Raw genomic sequence first — 17,019 nt, forward strand, 5'->3', positions numbered from 1 at the left:
AGCCCTACTCCAGCCATTTGTTGCCAGATTATCTTCCTTCTCTCTGAAAAATGACAAGAAGGGGTTTTTATGTGAAAACTCCCAATTTCAAAAGGTCTCTGAACATTTCATCCCTTCTAACAACTTGTTATGAACAGTGTTTTGAGTTCATTTTTTCCCCAATCCAGTTCAGTGCCAAGCATTCTCTAGAGTGCCTTGGTTCAGGCGGATGGTGGTTCTGCACATGAAGGTGGAATAGAAGACAATTTCAGAGGCTTTCACAGACTGGTTCACCTCTGTTCACATGGGTGACCCTGAGTAAATGGTATTCTGAAATAGCATAAGGATTAAGTCATTTGAGTAGGAAAAACTGCATATTAGCCATTCATTTAACTGTTTAGGTGCTAAATCCTGTGCTAAACATATATATTTATAGTATGGTATCAAGAAAATGCATGTCTCTGGACTGAAATTTGGGACTTTTAAAATCTGGTCTCCTGAGTGGTCTGTTTCTAGCGTCTGTGTTGACTTCGGTCATGCTCACCTGATGCTGGTTCAAGTAGCCCAAACAGAACTTAAACTAAAAAGTTGAAATTCTATGTCCATTAGTGATCTTTTTTAGGATTCTCTTTAAGAACAAAAATATTTTCATTCTTCGTGTTATATGTAGGAATTTTTAAATACTTTATGACTGTTTTGTCATCTATGATGGTGATGTTTAGAGACCTTTTTGTTTTAATTTTTAAGAATATATAATGAGTTCCACAAATGGTTTCAGAAACAATTGGCCATCCATAGGAAAAAAAAAAAAAAGACCCCAAACTAAATGTAACACCTTAACACAAATATCAACTCAGAATGGATCCTAGACAAAATGTGAAACATAAAATTATAAAAATTTAGAAGAAGAATATATTTGCCATATGACCCAGGAATACCACTCCTAGGTATTGAAAAATGAAGCTTTTGTCCACATGAAAACCTGTGCATGAATGTTCATAGAAGCTGTGTTTGTAATCACCAAAAACTAAAAACAACACAGATACCTTCCAGTCAGTGAATGGTTAAGCCACAGGTAGTGCAGTCACCCCGGGAAATACTACTCAGCAAAGTAAAGAATGAACTGTTAGACCATATGGCAGCTTGGATGAATCTCAAAGGCATGATACCAAGTGGAAGAAGGCAGGACTGCATTTCTTATGACAGTCTCAAAACTGTAGTGACAGAGAACAGATCACTAACACCCAGGAGTGGCTGGAGGGCCTGGCTGCAGTGAGGTGGCACAGGGAGATTTTTGGAGTGATAGAGCTATTTTATACCATGATTGTGGTGATGAGTACAGATAGAATTATACCAAAAAAAAAGTTAATTTCACCATATGTTAACTTTAAAAAAAAATGAAAAAGTATGTGATAAAGCAATGCTACTGGTTTTTCCTTAAATTTCCATTAAAATTTCCTTAAAATTATAAAAATAACAATTTTAGCTAATGCTATTAACTAAAGTCAAGTGCTCAACTTTGTAGAAATGTTATTGTGTAAGTTACTTGCATGAAGGTCCAAAGCAAATCATTTGGGTAGACTTTTTGCTTGTTTTTGAAGTAGCATTTCTAATAACCTTGAATGCTGTTTTTTGAGCCAAATAGTAGCAAACTTCTTCACATGATACATATTTTCTTTTAATTTAAGAATCAGATGGGTGACTCAAATATCCCCAGCCCTGGGTTACAGCCAAGTACTCAGCTCTGCAATCTGGGAAGCACCGAGACTCTAGAGGAGATGCCGTCTGGGTCACAAGATAAGGTTTGTGCAGCTAAAGCCCTAGCTTTGTCCAAGGTAACAAAACACAGTGACATTTTGTAAGGATTTTAATGCAGCACAGACTTGACTGGTCATTAGTCTGTCAAGGCACATATGGGCAGCAACATAATGACATCCACTTGTGTCATTTCCCCGGGTCCACGTAACTGTCTTTGGTCTGGAGTTTGCAGTAGTCTCCTCTGATTACCAATTGTCCTGACCACTCCTTCACCTGTACTTAACCCAGCAACCAGAGTAATCCTGGTAAATGAGAGTTAGATCATGGCATTCCTCTGCTTAAAACTCTCCAAAGGCATCCCATCTGACTCGGAAGCCAAGGTCACGACAGTGGCCCCCAGGACCCTCCCTGACCCAGCCCCCTTTGCCCTGACCTCATCCTCTGCCTCACTCACTGGGCCCCACGTCTTCGGCTCCTTCGCCTTTCCACAAGTGTGCCGGACTTGCTCCCGCCTCCAGGCAGGCCTTTGCACTTGTTCCCTGCCTGGAATACTCCCCTCCAGACACAGCTTACTGCCTTTCTTCCTTCAGGCCTCAGGTGGCCTCCAGGTGAGGCCTTCTCTGACCACCCTGTGTTAAAACAGCGGTCCTTCCCCAGCCCGTCCTGCTGTACGTTGTGTTCTCCTTGAGCCTCCACCCAGCTACCGTGGTTTGTGACTTCAGTCACTGTGTCTCCTCCCCACCAGAACATGTGCTCTGTTGGGGGGGGCTTGCTCCCTGCCATATCTCCTGGCGTCTAGCATTGAAGATACTTGTTGGCTGAATTTGTTCTTTCCATACCTGATGGCTTGATAAAGGAACAGATACCATGTAAAACCCATGGTTTTTTAATTGAACTTTTTAATTTTGAAATAATTGTAGATTCACATGCTATTGTAAGAAATAATAGAAAGATCCCATGTGCCCTTTACCCACTGCCCAACTGTTAACCCCTTACAAAATATAGTGCAGTGCGGCAGCCAGGATGTTGATGCAGTCTTCCCATCCAGTCATGCTTCCTCGGTTTTATTCCTCCTTGTGTCTGTGTTCAGTGCAGTTTTATCTCACGTAGCCTGGTGTATCCCCCTCCACAGCCAAGACCCGGAAGACTCCATCACCGTGATCTCGGGGCTGCCTCTTTGTTACCACAGACTCTCCCTCCCTCTCCCCCCTCCTGAACCCCTGGCAGCCACTGAGCTGTCCTCAGTCTATCAGGTTGTCATTTCAAGGATATGTACACGGAATCACACAACCTATAACCTTCAGGATTGTCTTTCTTCACTCAGCATGATTCCTGAAGACTCTGAAACTGCTGAGCGTACCAGTGCCCTGTTCCCTTTCATTGCTGAGTGGTGTCCGTGGTGTGGAAGGACCACAGTTTGTTAGACCATTTTGAAGCATTCGCCATTGAGGGACAGCGGGGTTGTTTTCAGTTTTTGGCTATTAAGAATAAAGCTTCTATGAACTTTTGTGCATAGATTCTTACACATAAACTTCCATTTCTCTGGAATAAATGCCCAAGAGTGCAAATACTGGGTCTTTTGGTAATTGCACGGTTTAGTGTAATATTGAACTGCCCATAGTGTTTTCCAGACTCTACCATTCTACATTCCCATCAGCAGTGAATCTATAATGTTTCTAGGTATTTAGATGATAAATTAATTTAAACCAGATTTAATGCACTGCATTCCTGTGTTCCATTTTAATGTAATTGAATTTAGTATCCCAAAGGTCAAACATTAAAAGCAATGCTATGTAAAAATTAATTTTTTTTTAATGTAATTTGAAAAAGACAGGTAGTGAAGGAGCAGGCAGGCTCCCTGGCTTCCCTCTGGTCTGATTTATCAGCCTTGAGTGCTCAGCGGGCCGGTCACTTCCCCTTATTGAATTGTGAGTCACTTCTCTTCTTTCTGAATCACGGAGCTGAGGACTCTTGTACTGCCTAACGCACAGAGCTCCTGTCAGACCCAAATGAAGAAGTAGACCAGACAATACTGTAAGAACCGTAAAAGACCATCCATTGAAAGATGACTGACAAGCTGTAGTGCTCAGCCTTTCAACAAAAACACCAGTCATGGATCTATGGACACAATTCAAGTGGGCTCTCAGTTATACCCTTTAATATGATCAATGCTGGTGTTACTCCATTTTTCACATATAGAATCCACTTTATAGGCCACAGTGACAAAATTTTATAAAATACTGAGATAGGGATGTCCCAGAAGCCGTGTGACTAAAAATTAGCTTTAATCCCTAACAGGCCCCTACACACAGATGGTACGTTTGTCAACTCACACTGCCATCTAGTGCTGAGGAGCAAACGATGCCCCGGCCAGTTCGTAGAGTGCCTGCATGTGAAGCACGGTACATAGGGCGTCCCTCGCAGTGAGCATGCAGCCTGGATGACTTGTACTGCCACAGCACCTTCATCTATTCCTTAGTGAGGCACCTCTGAACCCTAATGCTTTACCATACACCCTATTCCAGAGGAAGTGAGAACCAGTTTCTGGCCTGGCAGCAGTGTAGGGAGGCGGCACAGCACAATGTGGACACTTTGCTGCTTTTGTGGTCAGGGTTCAGAGCTCTACCATATAGTTTCATTTTCTTATATAAAGTAGATTTTCAACCAATGGAAATATCTCTTCCTAAGTTTAAGTCTAAAAACATACCAAATGTAAATGAGCATAATTTTAATTGTTCTAAAGTAGATTTTATATTCCACTAGACAGGTGAAAATCGCCCCCTGGATCAGGCCGTTTGTGAAGCCTGAGGTGTATTTCATGGTGAGGTGTCAGCATGTCCTGTTGTTCCATTGCTCCTTCCCTTACAACATAAAAGTAGTATTCTTGCTGGGAAGGACTAAAGTTTCTGCAAAATAACCCCAATATGGTCTTTGTTTTCCAATGTAGGAATATCTTAATGTCTGTGTGTATAAGACAGAACATGGTGGTTAAAATCAACTTTTTTTTCACGTAAATTTGCATAATGAATAAGAACCAGTGTGATTTTTCAGTACCTCTTTTGCCAAGCAGTCTTCACCATTGTGTTTTACATGTAATGTCATAAGAAGAAATTAACTCAAAAATGGACAAAGGACTTGATTAGACATCTCTACGAATAAGATATACAAAATGGCCAAAAAATGCCGGCAAGGATCTGGAGAAATGGAACCCTCTTGCCTTGCTGGGAATGTAAAATGGTGTGGCAGCTGTGGAAAATAGTTTGGCTGTTGCTCAAAAAGTTAAATACAGAATTACCATATGATCCAGCAATTCTATTCCTGGGCACACAACCCCAAGATTTTTAAAACAAGAACTAACAGATACTTTTATACTAGTGTTCTAGCTGCATAATTACAGTAGCCAAAAGATAGAAACTAGCCAAACGTCAGACCTCACCTGAATGGGTAAATGAGATGTGATATATACATAGAGTGGAATATTACTCAGCCTTAAAAAGGAATGGAATTCTGATAAATGCTAGAACATGGATGAACCTTGAAAACCTTATACTAAGTGAAGTAAGCCAGGAACAGGGGATCCAGTACTACACAGTTGCACTTACACAAGGTCCTTGGGATAGGCAAATTCATAGAAACAGAGTAGAATCAAGAATACTAGTGGCCGTGGGCAGGGCAGTGGGGCTGGAGGGAGAGAGGATGATAAATTATTACTTAATGGGTACAGAGCTTCTGTTTGCATTGATGAAAAAGTTCTAGAAATAGTAATGTTACGTGAATGTATTGCACTGAATTTTACACTTACATATGGCTGAAGTGGTAATTTTTGTTATGTATATATTACCGTAATTTTTAGAGGTTGTGGGAGGATTACTGCTGTTTTATCAGTAGACATTAATGATGCCAGAGATCCGAAGTAAGTAAATCACTGTTCAGTTGGGAAGTGGAACCTTACCGGCCTGGGCAGGGACAGGGAGAATCTGCCCCAAGTGAGAAGCCGTCGTCCATTTTGAATTACATTGAACAGATTTAAAGTGTTACCAGTGAGTTTTAAACAAACAGCAGTGACTGTAGTGACTCCTTGCACTACAGGGTGATGTGTACTGGCTCAGCCTTGCCAGGCCATCCAGTGCTTGTGTTGTTGTTCTGCTCTGTAGGGGTGTGATATTCCAGAAGGACTTGAGCTTCTAATCTCAGCATATTATTTCATACTCCTTAAAACATGTCCAAACAAATGATTTATCATAGTGGTGAAATCTGTATGGCGCGCATATAATGATAAGAATAGCCAGCTTCCGTTTATTGAATGTTTTGGGGGCACCAGGCATTATGTTAAGAATTTAATTTTCACAACAGCTTTATAAGGTAATTACCACAACTGCCCCCGTTTTTTCAGATGAAGGAACTAAAGGGAAACACTGTAGTTTTCCAAGTTAACAGCTGGGAGCTGAAACTAGGTCTACAGTTTTTTCAGAAGTGAAAGTGTGAGGAAATTAAAACATATAAAATATTTTGCCTTTTTTTACACCAACAGTTTACAATCGGATGTTAGTGCTGCCTTGTATGAAGGAAGATTCTGAATCTGAAAATCCCTTCAAATGTGAGAAAGCGTTGGGACAAGATAGTTTTCCTGTCACACCGGCATGATGGATGGGGGCCGAAATTTCCATTTTTGAAAATTTTCTTCACTTAAACAAAGCCCCTTGTCATATTAATTTGCCAAGATGTGTCATCTTTTTAATATTGGTAGAATTCTCATTATTGAATATTTTCTAAGATAAATGGTTTGGTAGGAAAATGTGGTTTTTACAGGTGGGGGAGGCTTCTGCCTTTTCCCCTACCGCGGATGCTTGCACTGCCGGTCCCCGGGCCTGCTCTACTTCCCTCCTTCCCGTAGAGACCCTGCTGCACCCTCAGGGCTGCTGCTGGCTTCCTTCCCAAAGGGGAGCCCCTGCGCCCTCCCCAGGGGGCTGCCAGTGAGCCCCCTCTCCTCGTCAGCACGGTGCCCTGCTCCTGGGAAGGCAGCGCAGGCACCACTTGGGGGGTCCACACAGCTACTTTGCCACCTGGTCTTGCCGACCTAAAGAAACCCAAAGTAGATTTTCCTCTTAACAAAAAAGGCCAAAGGCAACACCAGCACCCAGTGTTTGTCACAGAGGCCGCACATCCCACGCAGCCCGAGCGGCCCCTTGAGGCTTCATGCAAGGCAGCACTAACATCTTCCCCAGGAACACCGAGCATCGCAGCACCGCCCCGCCAGCGCCCCGACCCGCATCTGTGAGCTTCTGTGCTGTGTCTGCCGTTATTTTGTGCGCCTGTTAGGATGTGTCCTGAGGTGTCAGAAAAGCCTGAGAGAGCTTATTTTTGGGGGTCTGGAAACACTCAAGAAGTTTTCCATATAAATTAGTGGAAACTGCTTCACTTTACTGCATTTCTGCTTCTAAAAGATTTCGGAGAAACACTCTACTTTTGGATAGCAGGGGAAACCTGTAATTATTTGTCAAATGGCTGAAACAAACATTTCATTGGGAAAAAACACTTGTTTTCCTATAGAAATGCAGTCACACCATAGTGCTGTCATCATCACTTCAGATGCAGTGTATCCTGAGGCCTTTGCAGACTTGGAGAGGCATCGAAAACAGTGAAATATTTCTCCCCCACGTAAACATACCTGAACAACTAAATAGCCCACACACTTTAAGAATAAAACCCTAAGTCGAGGCCGCTAGTGTCCTCAAAGCCCTTAGGTTTGCCTCCCACTGGAGCGTTCGCTGTCAGGGCAGGACTTCCTGGTTCCTCCCTGTGGCCCCCGGGCCCCTGGGCAGAGGACAGGCCCCCTACGGGAGCTCAGCACAGAAAGGCGAAACGAGTATGGCAATGCTGCTTGAAGTGAAGGCGCAGGAAGCTTCCAAGTGGAAAACAATAAGCCAAATGCTAAAATATCTATAAATTTAACATTTTCAGATCTAAATGCTTTGTTTTTTCTTAAGGCTTCTGTGGTTTGGGAGTTGGAAGGCAGAAGGGCCTACTACATATAAAAATGGTTACGTTTACTTTCTGGTATTTGAGACTCCGTCCTTGAGGTGCAATGCCTAACTTGTTGCCGAGGACCGTGACAATACAGGCAGAGTTTCCTGGTCAGCCTTTGTCACTAATGCAGATTTCTGTCCTCCATCCTGGGGAGGCGAGATGCCCCTTGGCCTTGATCCCTAGTACTTCTTCAGCTCGTTCCATTTCTTTATTTCCAGACCTCGTCCATCCTTGCTTCTGCAAACTGTTTTGATTGATGGTAGGTTTGGTTACACTTGATTTGCAAGAGATTTCATTGGGTGGTTTGATTTGCCTTTCAGTCTGCCCTTTCTGGACACAAACATCTGACCGTGGAAGAATTATTTGGAACCTCTCTGCCAAAGGAACAGCCAAGCACTGTGGGTCTGGACTCAGAAGTGGAGAAACTGCCAGGAGATGTCTCCCAGAAAGAGCCCAGCTCGTTTCTACCATTTTCCTTTGAGCCATCAGCAGGGGCCCCTCCGTCAGAAAACCTGAGTGTCCACCCTGCTGCCCACCACTCAGTCCAACCTGAGGTCCCCGCCCCGGTGCTAATCACTCCCGCCTCCATCACACAGGCCCACGACAAGCAGGCCCCAGGATACACGATCCCGCTGCGCCCTGTGCTCAGTCCCACTCTGCCAGCAGAAGCTCCTGCAGCACAGGTTGCCCCCAGCTTACCCCGAAACACCACCATGATTCAGGCAGTGAAGACCACGCCACGACAGAGGTCTCCACTCCTCAGTCAGCCAGTCCCAGAGCTCAGCCCTGCCAGTCTGACCACCAGCCAGAGCCCCTTTAGGGCCCCACTGAACGTGACAAACGCAGCTGGTGCCTCCCTCCCAGGTGTCGATATTCTCCAGAAACTCAGGTTGACCCCACAGCATGACCAAATACAGACACAGTCACTTGGGAAGGGTGCATTGGCAGCCAGCTTCTCGGCAGCAGCCGGCCGGCTGGCCACGCCAGAGAGCTTTACAGAGCCACCCGCTAAGGCGGCGGCAGCAAGGGCCCCAGCCTCCCTGAGCAACGTGGTGCTCGTTCCCCTTCAGGTACGGGCGGGAGGTCTATGGCTGGGGTTCAGGGGGAAGCACAGAGGCCTTGCTTCTGACTGGCACAGGGCGGTCGTTTGGAAGAGAGAGCTGCCCAGTGTCAGGGCCGGAGGACAGGTGGGAGGAAGCCATGTAGCCGACAGCCAGATAAGGGGTATTGGTGCTGAGTCAGCTCCACTTCCTGATAAAAGCTAAGAAACAGTATGTGTGTTTTCTTATCAGAGTATGTATGCATTTTAGGGTATTTTCTTTGTTTTTGCCTGACAGTTACAGCAGCCCTCATTTGACTCAGGACCATGGATCCTCCGTACCCCAAGCTGTCCCCAGGTCCCCACCTCCCTCAGTGCTCTCGCTGAGAGCCTCATGCCAGGCACATGAGGGGTGCTGTGGAGCACCCCAGACTTGGGGGTGAGGCCAGAGGAAGCTTCCCAGTAAAACAGGCAGCTGCAATCTGAAGGCTCAGGAGAAGCTGGCCAGACCTCGCCTAGCAGCAGGGAAGCAGAGGCCTGGGCCCCAGCTTAGAGAACTGTGGCATGGCTGGGCCTGCTGTGGACAAGAGTGGGCGGTGGGTGAGGCACAGGACTTTCTAAATTGCATTAAGAAGTTAAGAGGCCTGCTGTCAGCGCCCCAGGAACCTGTCAAGGGCTCTGAGCATAGGGTGGCATGCTGGGCAGGACAGGAGAGGACAGAGGCCGGGGCAGTTACCCAGGCTTGAGCTAGTAAGGCCCAGAACTTGTAAGTGTGGACAAGTGGTTGTCTTAAGAAGTATGATTGGTTGGGACTTGATGGATGGGCGTGGGGTGTGAAGAAGAGGTTTGTCCCTCAGTGATTTATGAGGTTGGTGAGTTTACAAATAAGATCAGCTCACAGTTGAAGTGGGAGAACCTCCACTTGGGTGTTGGGTGCCTTTAATACTGATGATCACCAATCTTAACATTTTACCAAATCATGCGGTCTAGAAGAGCCCATCATCGTAATTGTATTTTATCTCTTAGTGGAATTTTTTTTCCATTTGTACAGAAAGAAAAGAAACTTAGTATCTTGTTTATTACTTCACTGAATTGTTGGCAGCAGTTCTGTGCAGCATGGAAGAGAGAGTGCTGTTTAACGGGTGGCCCACGCTCTGAAGCAGGGGCTGCCGAGGTCCCATTGCTCTGGAAGCGCACCCAGCAGCCTTGAGCGCCACCTCCCGAGCTTGGCCTCCGGCTCAGCGCCCTGCTCTGCAGCCCGCCTCCTTGAGGGGACGCTTATGTGCTGTACACTTTTACTTAGGCGGAATTTCAGGATCCGGGGCTCCAGTGGGCTCTGGTGTATTGGTGCTGGAGCAGGAAGTTCTTTGCCTCCCAGGGAATGAGAACAGAACCTAGCCTGGGGAAGTGTGGCTCTGGATGAGGCCATCAGTGCCACTGTCCAAAGTCCAGATCCCCTTATCTAGGGGTATTGTGCTGCCAGGATCTTGGCTCTCTACAGACTGCAGCAAAAACACACTCGGGCTGTCCCTGGCTCTTGTAAGAGACGCCTTGGTGGTGCTGCACCCCCCTTTCTCGGGGCTATGGGCAGGGCTTCTCGAGGCTCTTCTGCCGTCCAGCTGCTGGTTGCTTGGCCATGAGTTCTGTCAGCCTCTTCACTCAGGAGTGTAGAAACTAGTTGATGTCCGACTTATTCCTTATTGCCTGTCTGGACTTTTTCCCCAGTAACTAGGAAATACACATTGAAACTTACTACATCTGTTCATCTTTTCTTTTTAAACATTGCAGTCTATGCAGCAAAACCAGGATCCTGAAGTCTTTGCCCAGCCCAAGGTGTTACCTAGTGCCATCCCGGTAAGGATTCCCTAATTAAGTCCTGGGTGTGAAGTAAAACATTGTCACTGGAGTGAAAAGTTTTAGCTTTCAGGCCTGGACCCATCTTAAAGACCTCAACTCATTTTCTGTCTGTGATAGTGTCTCCCCCAACCTGTACAGAAGGGCCCACGCCCGCTGTTTGAGGAGGGGTGGCTGCCGAGAGCACGTCACGTCGGCCTGGTTTCCATGCAGAGAAAACATCTTTGCCCTGGAGGAGCCAGTGTCCCCGCTCACAGTCCCTGCACGCTGCGGTGCTTGGGCGGGCTTCCCTCTGCTCTAACAGCAGCGCCTCCCTGCGCACTCTGTCCCATGCTTGTTCTCCCCTGCCTCATTTTTAAGTCGTCCTCACCCCACACTTATCTCCTAACCTTGAGCTCAGTGCACACTTGTTTCCAGTTGCTGAGCTTCCACGTTCCCATTTGCCTCTCCTCCAGTCTCTGAGTTCCCTAAGCCCACTTCTGACTGGCTTGGTAAGCAGTCTCTTCTGGAGCCGTCCGCTTCCTGGTCAGTGGGAGTCTCTGCCTGGTATTGCACAAAAACACACACTAAATGGCTCAGACCTCAGAAACTTACCCTTAGAACTGTGGCAAGCTCTTTGTTATTTGTGAATGAGGAGGCTACAGACAGGAGAAAGAGAAACACGGATCTCTGTTGACTGTATCAAATGTGATAATTAGTGAAAATACCGATTATTCCTGGGGTAGCTTACTCCGATGGTGAGCCATGATTAGCCTACAAGCACATCAAAATGGGGGAAGGAAGTAGATTTAGTCTTATCTTTAGGAAATTGTACCTTGGGTACCTGTAATGATATAATAAATATACTGAACACTATAAGCAAAACTAGTACTTCATAAAACTGGATTTTTAAAATTTCCTTTTTTATTGAAGTAAACTTTACATATAGTAAAATGCAGGTGTTATGTGAGTTTTAACACACATACATCCCTTAAGTGATCACATAGTCAAGACGTGTACATTTCCATCACCCCAGAAAGTTCCCTTGTGCCCTCCAACCATTTCCCTGCTCCCCAGATAAAGCTTCACATTTTTAATTCCTCATAGGACTGTTCTCATTGTGCATACTGTGCTGTTATTTATCATATTCCCCTAAATCGCACTTGGCTTCCAATAAATGGCTCTTCGTCCTTTAGCTAACAAGCTTCGTAACAGACTAAAATACTCAGATGCTTCTACTGAATGTTTGTCTGAACCCCAAATGGTTAGTGTTGGACTCTGCTCTCTGGGCTCCCCCTGCCCGCACCTGCCCTCAGTGTTCACCTGGGCTGGCTGCTCTCTTGCATGCTTCGGTGCACAATGACCATTGTCCCCCCGCAGGCTGCAGGCCCCACCCTGGCTGCTCCAGCCACCTTGGCAGTGTCTTCAGTGCTGCTGTCCCCAAGTGTTTTCCAGCAGACAGTTACAAGGTCCATAGACCCAGAGAGGAAAGTGAGCTCCCCGTCTCCTCTGCCTGTTGGAACACCAGAAAATCAGAGAAAGCCTTCCATTATTCTCAGCAAGTCTCAGCTCCAAGATACGTTAATACATCTAATAAAGGTATGTAGGACATCAACTCAGTCTTTGGATTTTTATTCTTTAATTTAAAAATAAATGTTCTCGGGAAATCAGTGCATAAAGTCTAGTCCAGGACAAGACAGGAGCCATGTCTCTTTCTTCTGAGTATGCACTTCTGGTGGAAAAAACAAGTGAGTGAATTCCAAAGTACTAATCATGTTGTCTTCGGGTGGTGGGTCCTTTGGGTAATGAGTTATACAGATCATTTGTACAGCTTTTTCCTAAGCTGTTACCAAGGAAGTAAGTTCTAATGAGGTGAAGGTGACCTTACCCTCTCTTGCAGAACGATTCCAGCTTCCTCAGTACACTTCATGAAGTCTACTTGCAGGTTCTGGCCAAGAATAAAGACAACCACAGCCTCTGACTGCAGCAGAGTAAATCTGAAGGCAGAATGTCGACCTCAGAAACAAATAGGCCTCATCATGGAAACTTCTAAGCAGAACATTGAGTTTTAAGAATTTTGAAATTGAGCCTATGAGAAAGAGACTCATTCCTTACGAATGTTTTTCAAGTGACGTTCTCAGTGATAATGGAATTGTTTCACTGTGAAGCATCACCAGCAGACCTTTGTTATGACAAAAGAAAAAAAAAAGACCATTGTGTTAAGTTGTGTGGGTGTTTTCCTCAGCTCTGAGCAAGTATGTAAAATAAGGAGTCTGATTTTCAGCTTGCTCTCACTTTCAAGGTCTTAGGGAAGAGAGGTCACCAGCCTTGCAGCAGAGTTCAGCCCAGCCTGCCCTTCCTCCCCTAGAAACCTGATCATTGTTTAGGCTCATAGTCAAGTTCTGAACAGAAGTCAGCTCTGCAGAGTTAGCTATGAGTTTTAAGGATCAGAATTTAACTTGGCAAATTAGGATTGATTCGTTCAAGAGAAATATTTTATATGAATGCCCCATTTGGGCGATAAAAGTTGTGAAATTTCTTAATTGTGTATTGTTTTTAAGTGTCCCTAGTGCTGCCATGCAGTGGGCTCCCAGGGCAGTGATAGCATTTGGGTGGGGCCCTGCCAGGGCCTGTGATGTGGGAGCAGGCATGTCACACCTGTGAGGCAAAGGCTGGGGCTGGGAAAGCCCAAATTCCATCAGAAGTCTTCACTGTAAGTTAAACTCTCCAGTGGTTTTGAAAATGTGAAGTTTGTGTGTGAAGCATGGCCTTATTTTCCTTTTCTGTCTAAAACAATGAGAAGTCATTGTTGATTGTTTTCCGTAACACTTTGATGAAAGGACCAGGGGACCAACCTGACAAAGCCATTCTGGTTCCATTCCTCGAGTCTGCTGAGAACAGTCCTAAAGCTATGCAGAAAGGGAGCTCCTACTCACACTGCCCTTACTTTATTGTAGAATATGGAGTTAAAAGTAAAATGAAAGTCAGAACTTTACCAATGTATTCCTAGGCTGTGAGTACTTTAGCAGCCCAAAGTGTGAAAATTGAAAATATGTACAGATGCTTTGTTACGCTGCTATTAATCTGCCATGATTTATATTTATTCTTTTATGGCATGTAATGGGGATTAGTAATATTTTAATGTAGATTCTGATTTATGTCAGCAATAGTAATTTTAAGATATTCTTTGGAAGTGTCTTCGTTTCTATGATACAGGTCATTTTGTAGTATTTAACCAATTAAGATGCACTGCTTACTGTGAGCACTGTTAAATGACGTGGTGGAAACCTGATAGGCCCACCCAGCTAGCATAGGGATTTGCTGTGAGTAACGCTGACAGAGGTGGGGACCCTCGGGAATGGCTGTGTAAGCTTTACTGGTGACTTATCACAAGTCCATAGATTTATTCTATCTGAGGTTTTACAGGATTACTTGTGAATTGCATACTTGTTTTGGTTTGTTCTTAGTGTTTCAGGATAAAGAATGCTGTTTGATTGGCTTCTGTTAATTTAAACCTGCTTCCTGGGCAGCTTTTCTGCTTCTCCACTTAGTGTCTCCTGTTTCTCTTCTCTACCTAGTTATTTGTGAACTGTGCATAGGTCAGGGATGCTTTTAAGCTCTCTTACTCCACTAGGAATAGTTTGTTTTTCAAAGGTAGTATAAATTCAGCAACCAAAAATGAACTGCTCGCACATCACCCAGGAAAGAGTCGTGGGAAGATGCGGGGCGTTGCCAGCACGTGGAGGTGGTGGCCAGGGAGCCCCGTGACCGTCCTCAGTGGTTGTGCTCGGTGTTTGGCTGCTCCTCCCGTGCCGTCTCAGTGGGCTTTGCTGACAAAAGAGTCAGGGGGCGTGGAGGGGGAGGGTTGCAGTTAGAGCAGACAGGCGGGCTGAAATGACGATTTGAGTGTGTATGATAGGGAGTTAAGAGAAAATATCCTGTGGAAGGTCTGTAATCAGACAGGCTCGTTTTCACCCTTGACTCCAAGGAATGAATGTGGCAGACGGTAAAGAGAATCTCTGATGGGTCTTCTTGGTGCAACAGTAGACTTTCAAGTGCCCTAGTCGTGGAGACTTGAAAAGGGTAATAAACCTGTTTCAGCTCCCAGATGTAGATATCAGAGCATCTGTCAAATGCAGAAGACAGAAGTCACTGTCATGGTCACCAAGAAGTTGGGGCCAGAGTGAGTCCCTAGGGAAGTCCGGCAGGCCTGACAGGCTGTGGTCGGGGACCAGCGGGAAGTCGCGGTTTGGCCTTCCTGCTCATGCGGGCGCACTCTCCACACCGTGTGCTAGCTTAGGTGCATGTTTACATTGCTGCACTGACTTCCCCGGAACCTGTTCTTAAAACTTAGTTGACTCAGAATGGACACCACAACAGATGCTTCTTGCTAGGTTTTGTGGATTCCAGGGGATGTACATGTAAGCTGCCGTGTGTATCTGTGCCCCAACCCCAGCCCCGGGAGGGGGGTGCTGCTGTTTCGTCAGCAGTTGATGTGGTGTCTTTGAGAGGACTCCTGCCCCTCCCAGGTGGCCCTGCCCTTCAGGGCAGAGGGCCCTCCTCATTGGGCATCTCTCCTGAGGTTTGTAGGGTGTGACCTGGAATCCTAAGTCTTCGAGTGACTGTCAGCGTCGGGAAATGCAGTTCATGCATCCGCATGGGAATGTGTGCAGCTCACTCGAAGGCTCTTGGGTAGCGATCACAGAGGGCGTTCCTTAGAGCCCAAGTCAGCCTCGGTCCTTCGCCACCAGAGGGTACGCAGGCTTAGACTTCGTGCAGGTCAAGCATTGCTCTTTCTCTGTGTTTCTGTGTAAAAATTATAAACCCCATGAGATCCTCCACTAGGTAAATATTTTTAAACCACACAGCTTTATTATTCTCCCCAAAGAATAGTTTGAAATGTCCTCATTTTGGTAGTAGAGGCCATAGCTGTGCCATTGTATTACTAATAATGCAACATGAAATCAGAGGTGCCTAACTGCCTAAAAACAAAATTGGCCATCATACTGTAACTCTGGGCGAAACGTAGGGACAGAGGTATGAGGCGGCACGGGCACAAGCGGGCGGCTGTCCTGTGAGTGAGACCAGGGTGTCAGGGACGAGTGTCCTGCGTTCCTGCTGCATATTTGCTGCTGAGCATGTGTTTCTCTCTGACATGTCTGTGATTTCCTTCAGTTGTATTCAAACTACTTTCTGAAACTGGTAGTGCCCTGTGTTTTCAGGTGACTGAAATTGAACAAGTAAAGCAAACTTACGCAGGGGCTTTTAAAAGCTGTGTTTGATGACACTTCCCCGAGTGGGCCAGGGCCTCAAGGAGCCTGTTCCAGCAAATTCAGCAGGAAAGAGTGTGCAGTGTTTCACTCGGTTTTGTATTTGACATCTTCATCGAAAATGCTAAGATGCAATATCACTCCCTTCGAGTGGGGAAAATGCAGAATTGTGTTTCCCTTTTATCTGTACGACTCCTGAAGAAACATGTTTTTAAAATATTTGTTCGAAGTGGTTTTTTATTCTGTATCACTGCTTCTGGCCATGTGGCTCTCACAACTTGCAGTGTGCCGGACGCTCAGCTCCCTGAAACGCAGGGGCGAGAAGCGCTGGAATCACGGCAAGATTTTCGTTCCCCAAGCGCGATACTCCATCATTAACTTTTTTAATGGTACGGATTTTGTACCATCTGTGTATGTTTGCAAATATTAAGTTATTATGTGTTTTCAAATGAGCATTTTTCATCCTAAATTTTATATGTTTGCAAATATATTTTTTTAATAAAAGTTCAAAACCAAGTTTTAGCACCTACTAAATTTTAATTGTGTTTATTTAATTTATAGAAATAAGGACTTTGGAGTGAGTTGCTACGCTTTGCTGGAGCCTCAAACTGGTGAGGTGGAATGGGACACGGGGACAAAACTGGCACAGGAAAGGCTTGTCTCCCTACTTCCAGCCAGCAGGGTCACAGGCCACACGGAATCTTGTTTCTGAAGCCTCTGAGTCCTCATGTCTGTTGATTAAATGAGCACCTCCCCAGTAATAAACAGTGAGTGTGGAACTTAACATGACTGGACATCCACAGGACTTCATTTACTCCTCAGGTTTCCCCAGTCAGAGGGTAGAGTTCTGACCCCGCTTTACAGGGGACTTGACTGCCCTGGTCATTTCCCAGGTCCACTCCAGTCGTGTATGGAGCTGTCATTGGAGGGAGGAAAGTGAAATAGGACCATTATGGGAAATAGAGAAAAAGTTAAAGAAGAAAACGGATTAATCATGTATGTTTGCTATTACTTGCTAACATTTTAGTATTCCAAATGAAATTTAGTTTACATTGTTAACAGTTCAGGCTCCAAAGGAAATTCTCCCTAAGATGTCTGCTGTATCTGCCTGTG

At 45.4% G+C, this 17,019-nt stretch overlaps 1 protein-coding gene across 1 annotated transcript in view; it reads left to right on the top strand.

The window, feature by feature from the left end:
• The window catches only part of DCP1A (decapping mRNA 1A), a 46,299-nt gene extending 29,859 nt beyond the window's left edge, over positions 1-16,440 (top strand). The window contains exons 6-10 of the mRNA XM_036878325.2: positions 1,668-1,781; positions 8,085-8,834; positions 10,592-10,657; positions 12,017-12,235; positions 12,537-16,440. Coding sequence (XP_036734220.2) covers positions 1,668-1,781; positions 8,085-8,834; positions 10,592-10,657; positions 12,017-12,235; positions 12,537-12,617 — 1,230 coding nt within the window. The 3' untranslated portion in view covers positions 12,618-16,440. The remainder of the gene's footprint in view (positions 1-1,667; positions 1,782-8,084; positions 8,835-10,591; positions 10,658-12,016; positions 12,236-12,536) is intronic.
• Positions 16,441-17,019: the final 579 nt, after the last annotated feature.

The sequence above is a fragment of the Manis pentadactyla genome, chromosome 1 (assembly GCF_030020395.1).
Source record: "Manis pentadactyla isolate mManPen7 chromosome 1, mManPen7.hap1, whole genome shotgun sequence".
In the NCBI taxonomy this organism is placed as follows: Eukaryota; Metazoa; Chordata; class Mammalia; order Pholidota; family Manidae; genus Manis; species Manis pentadactyla.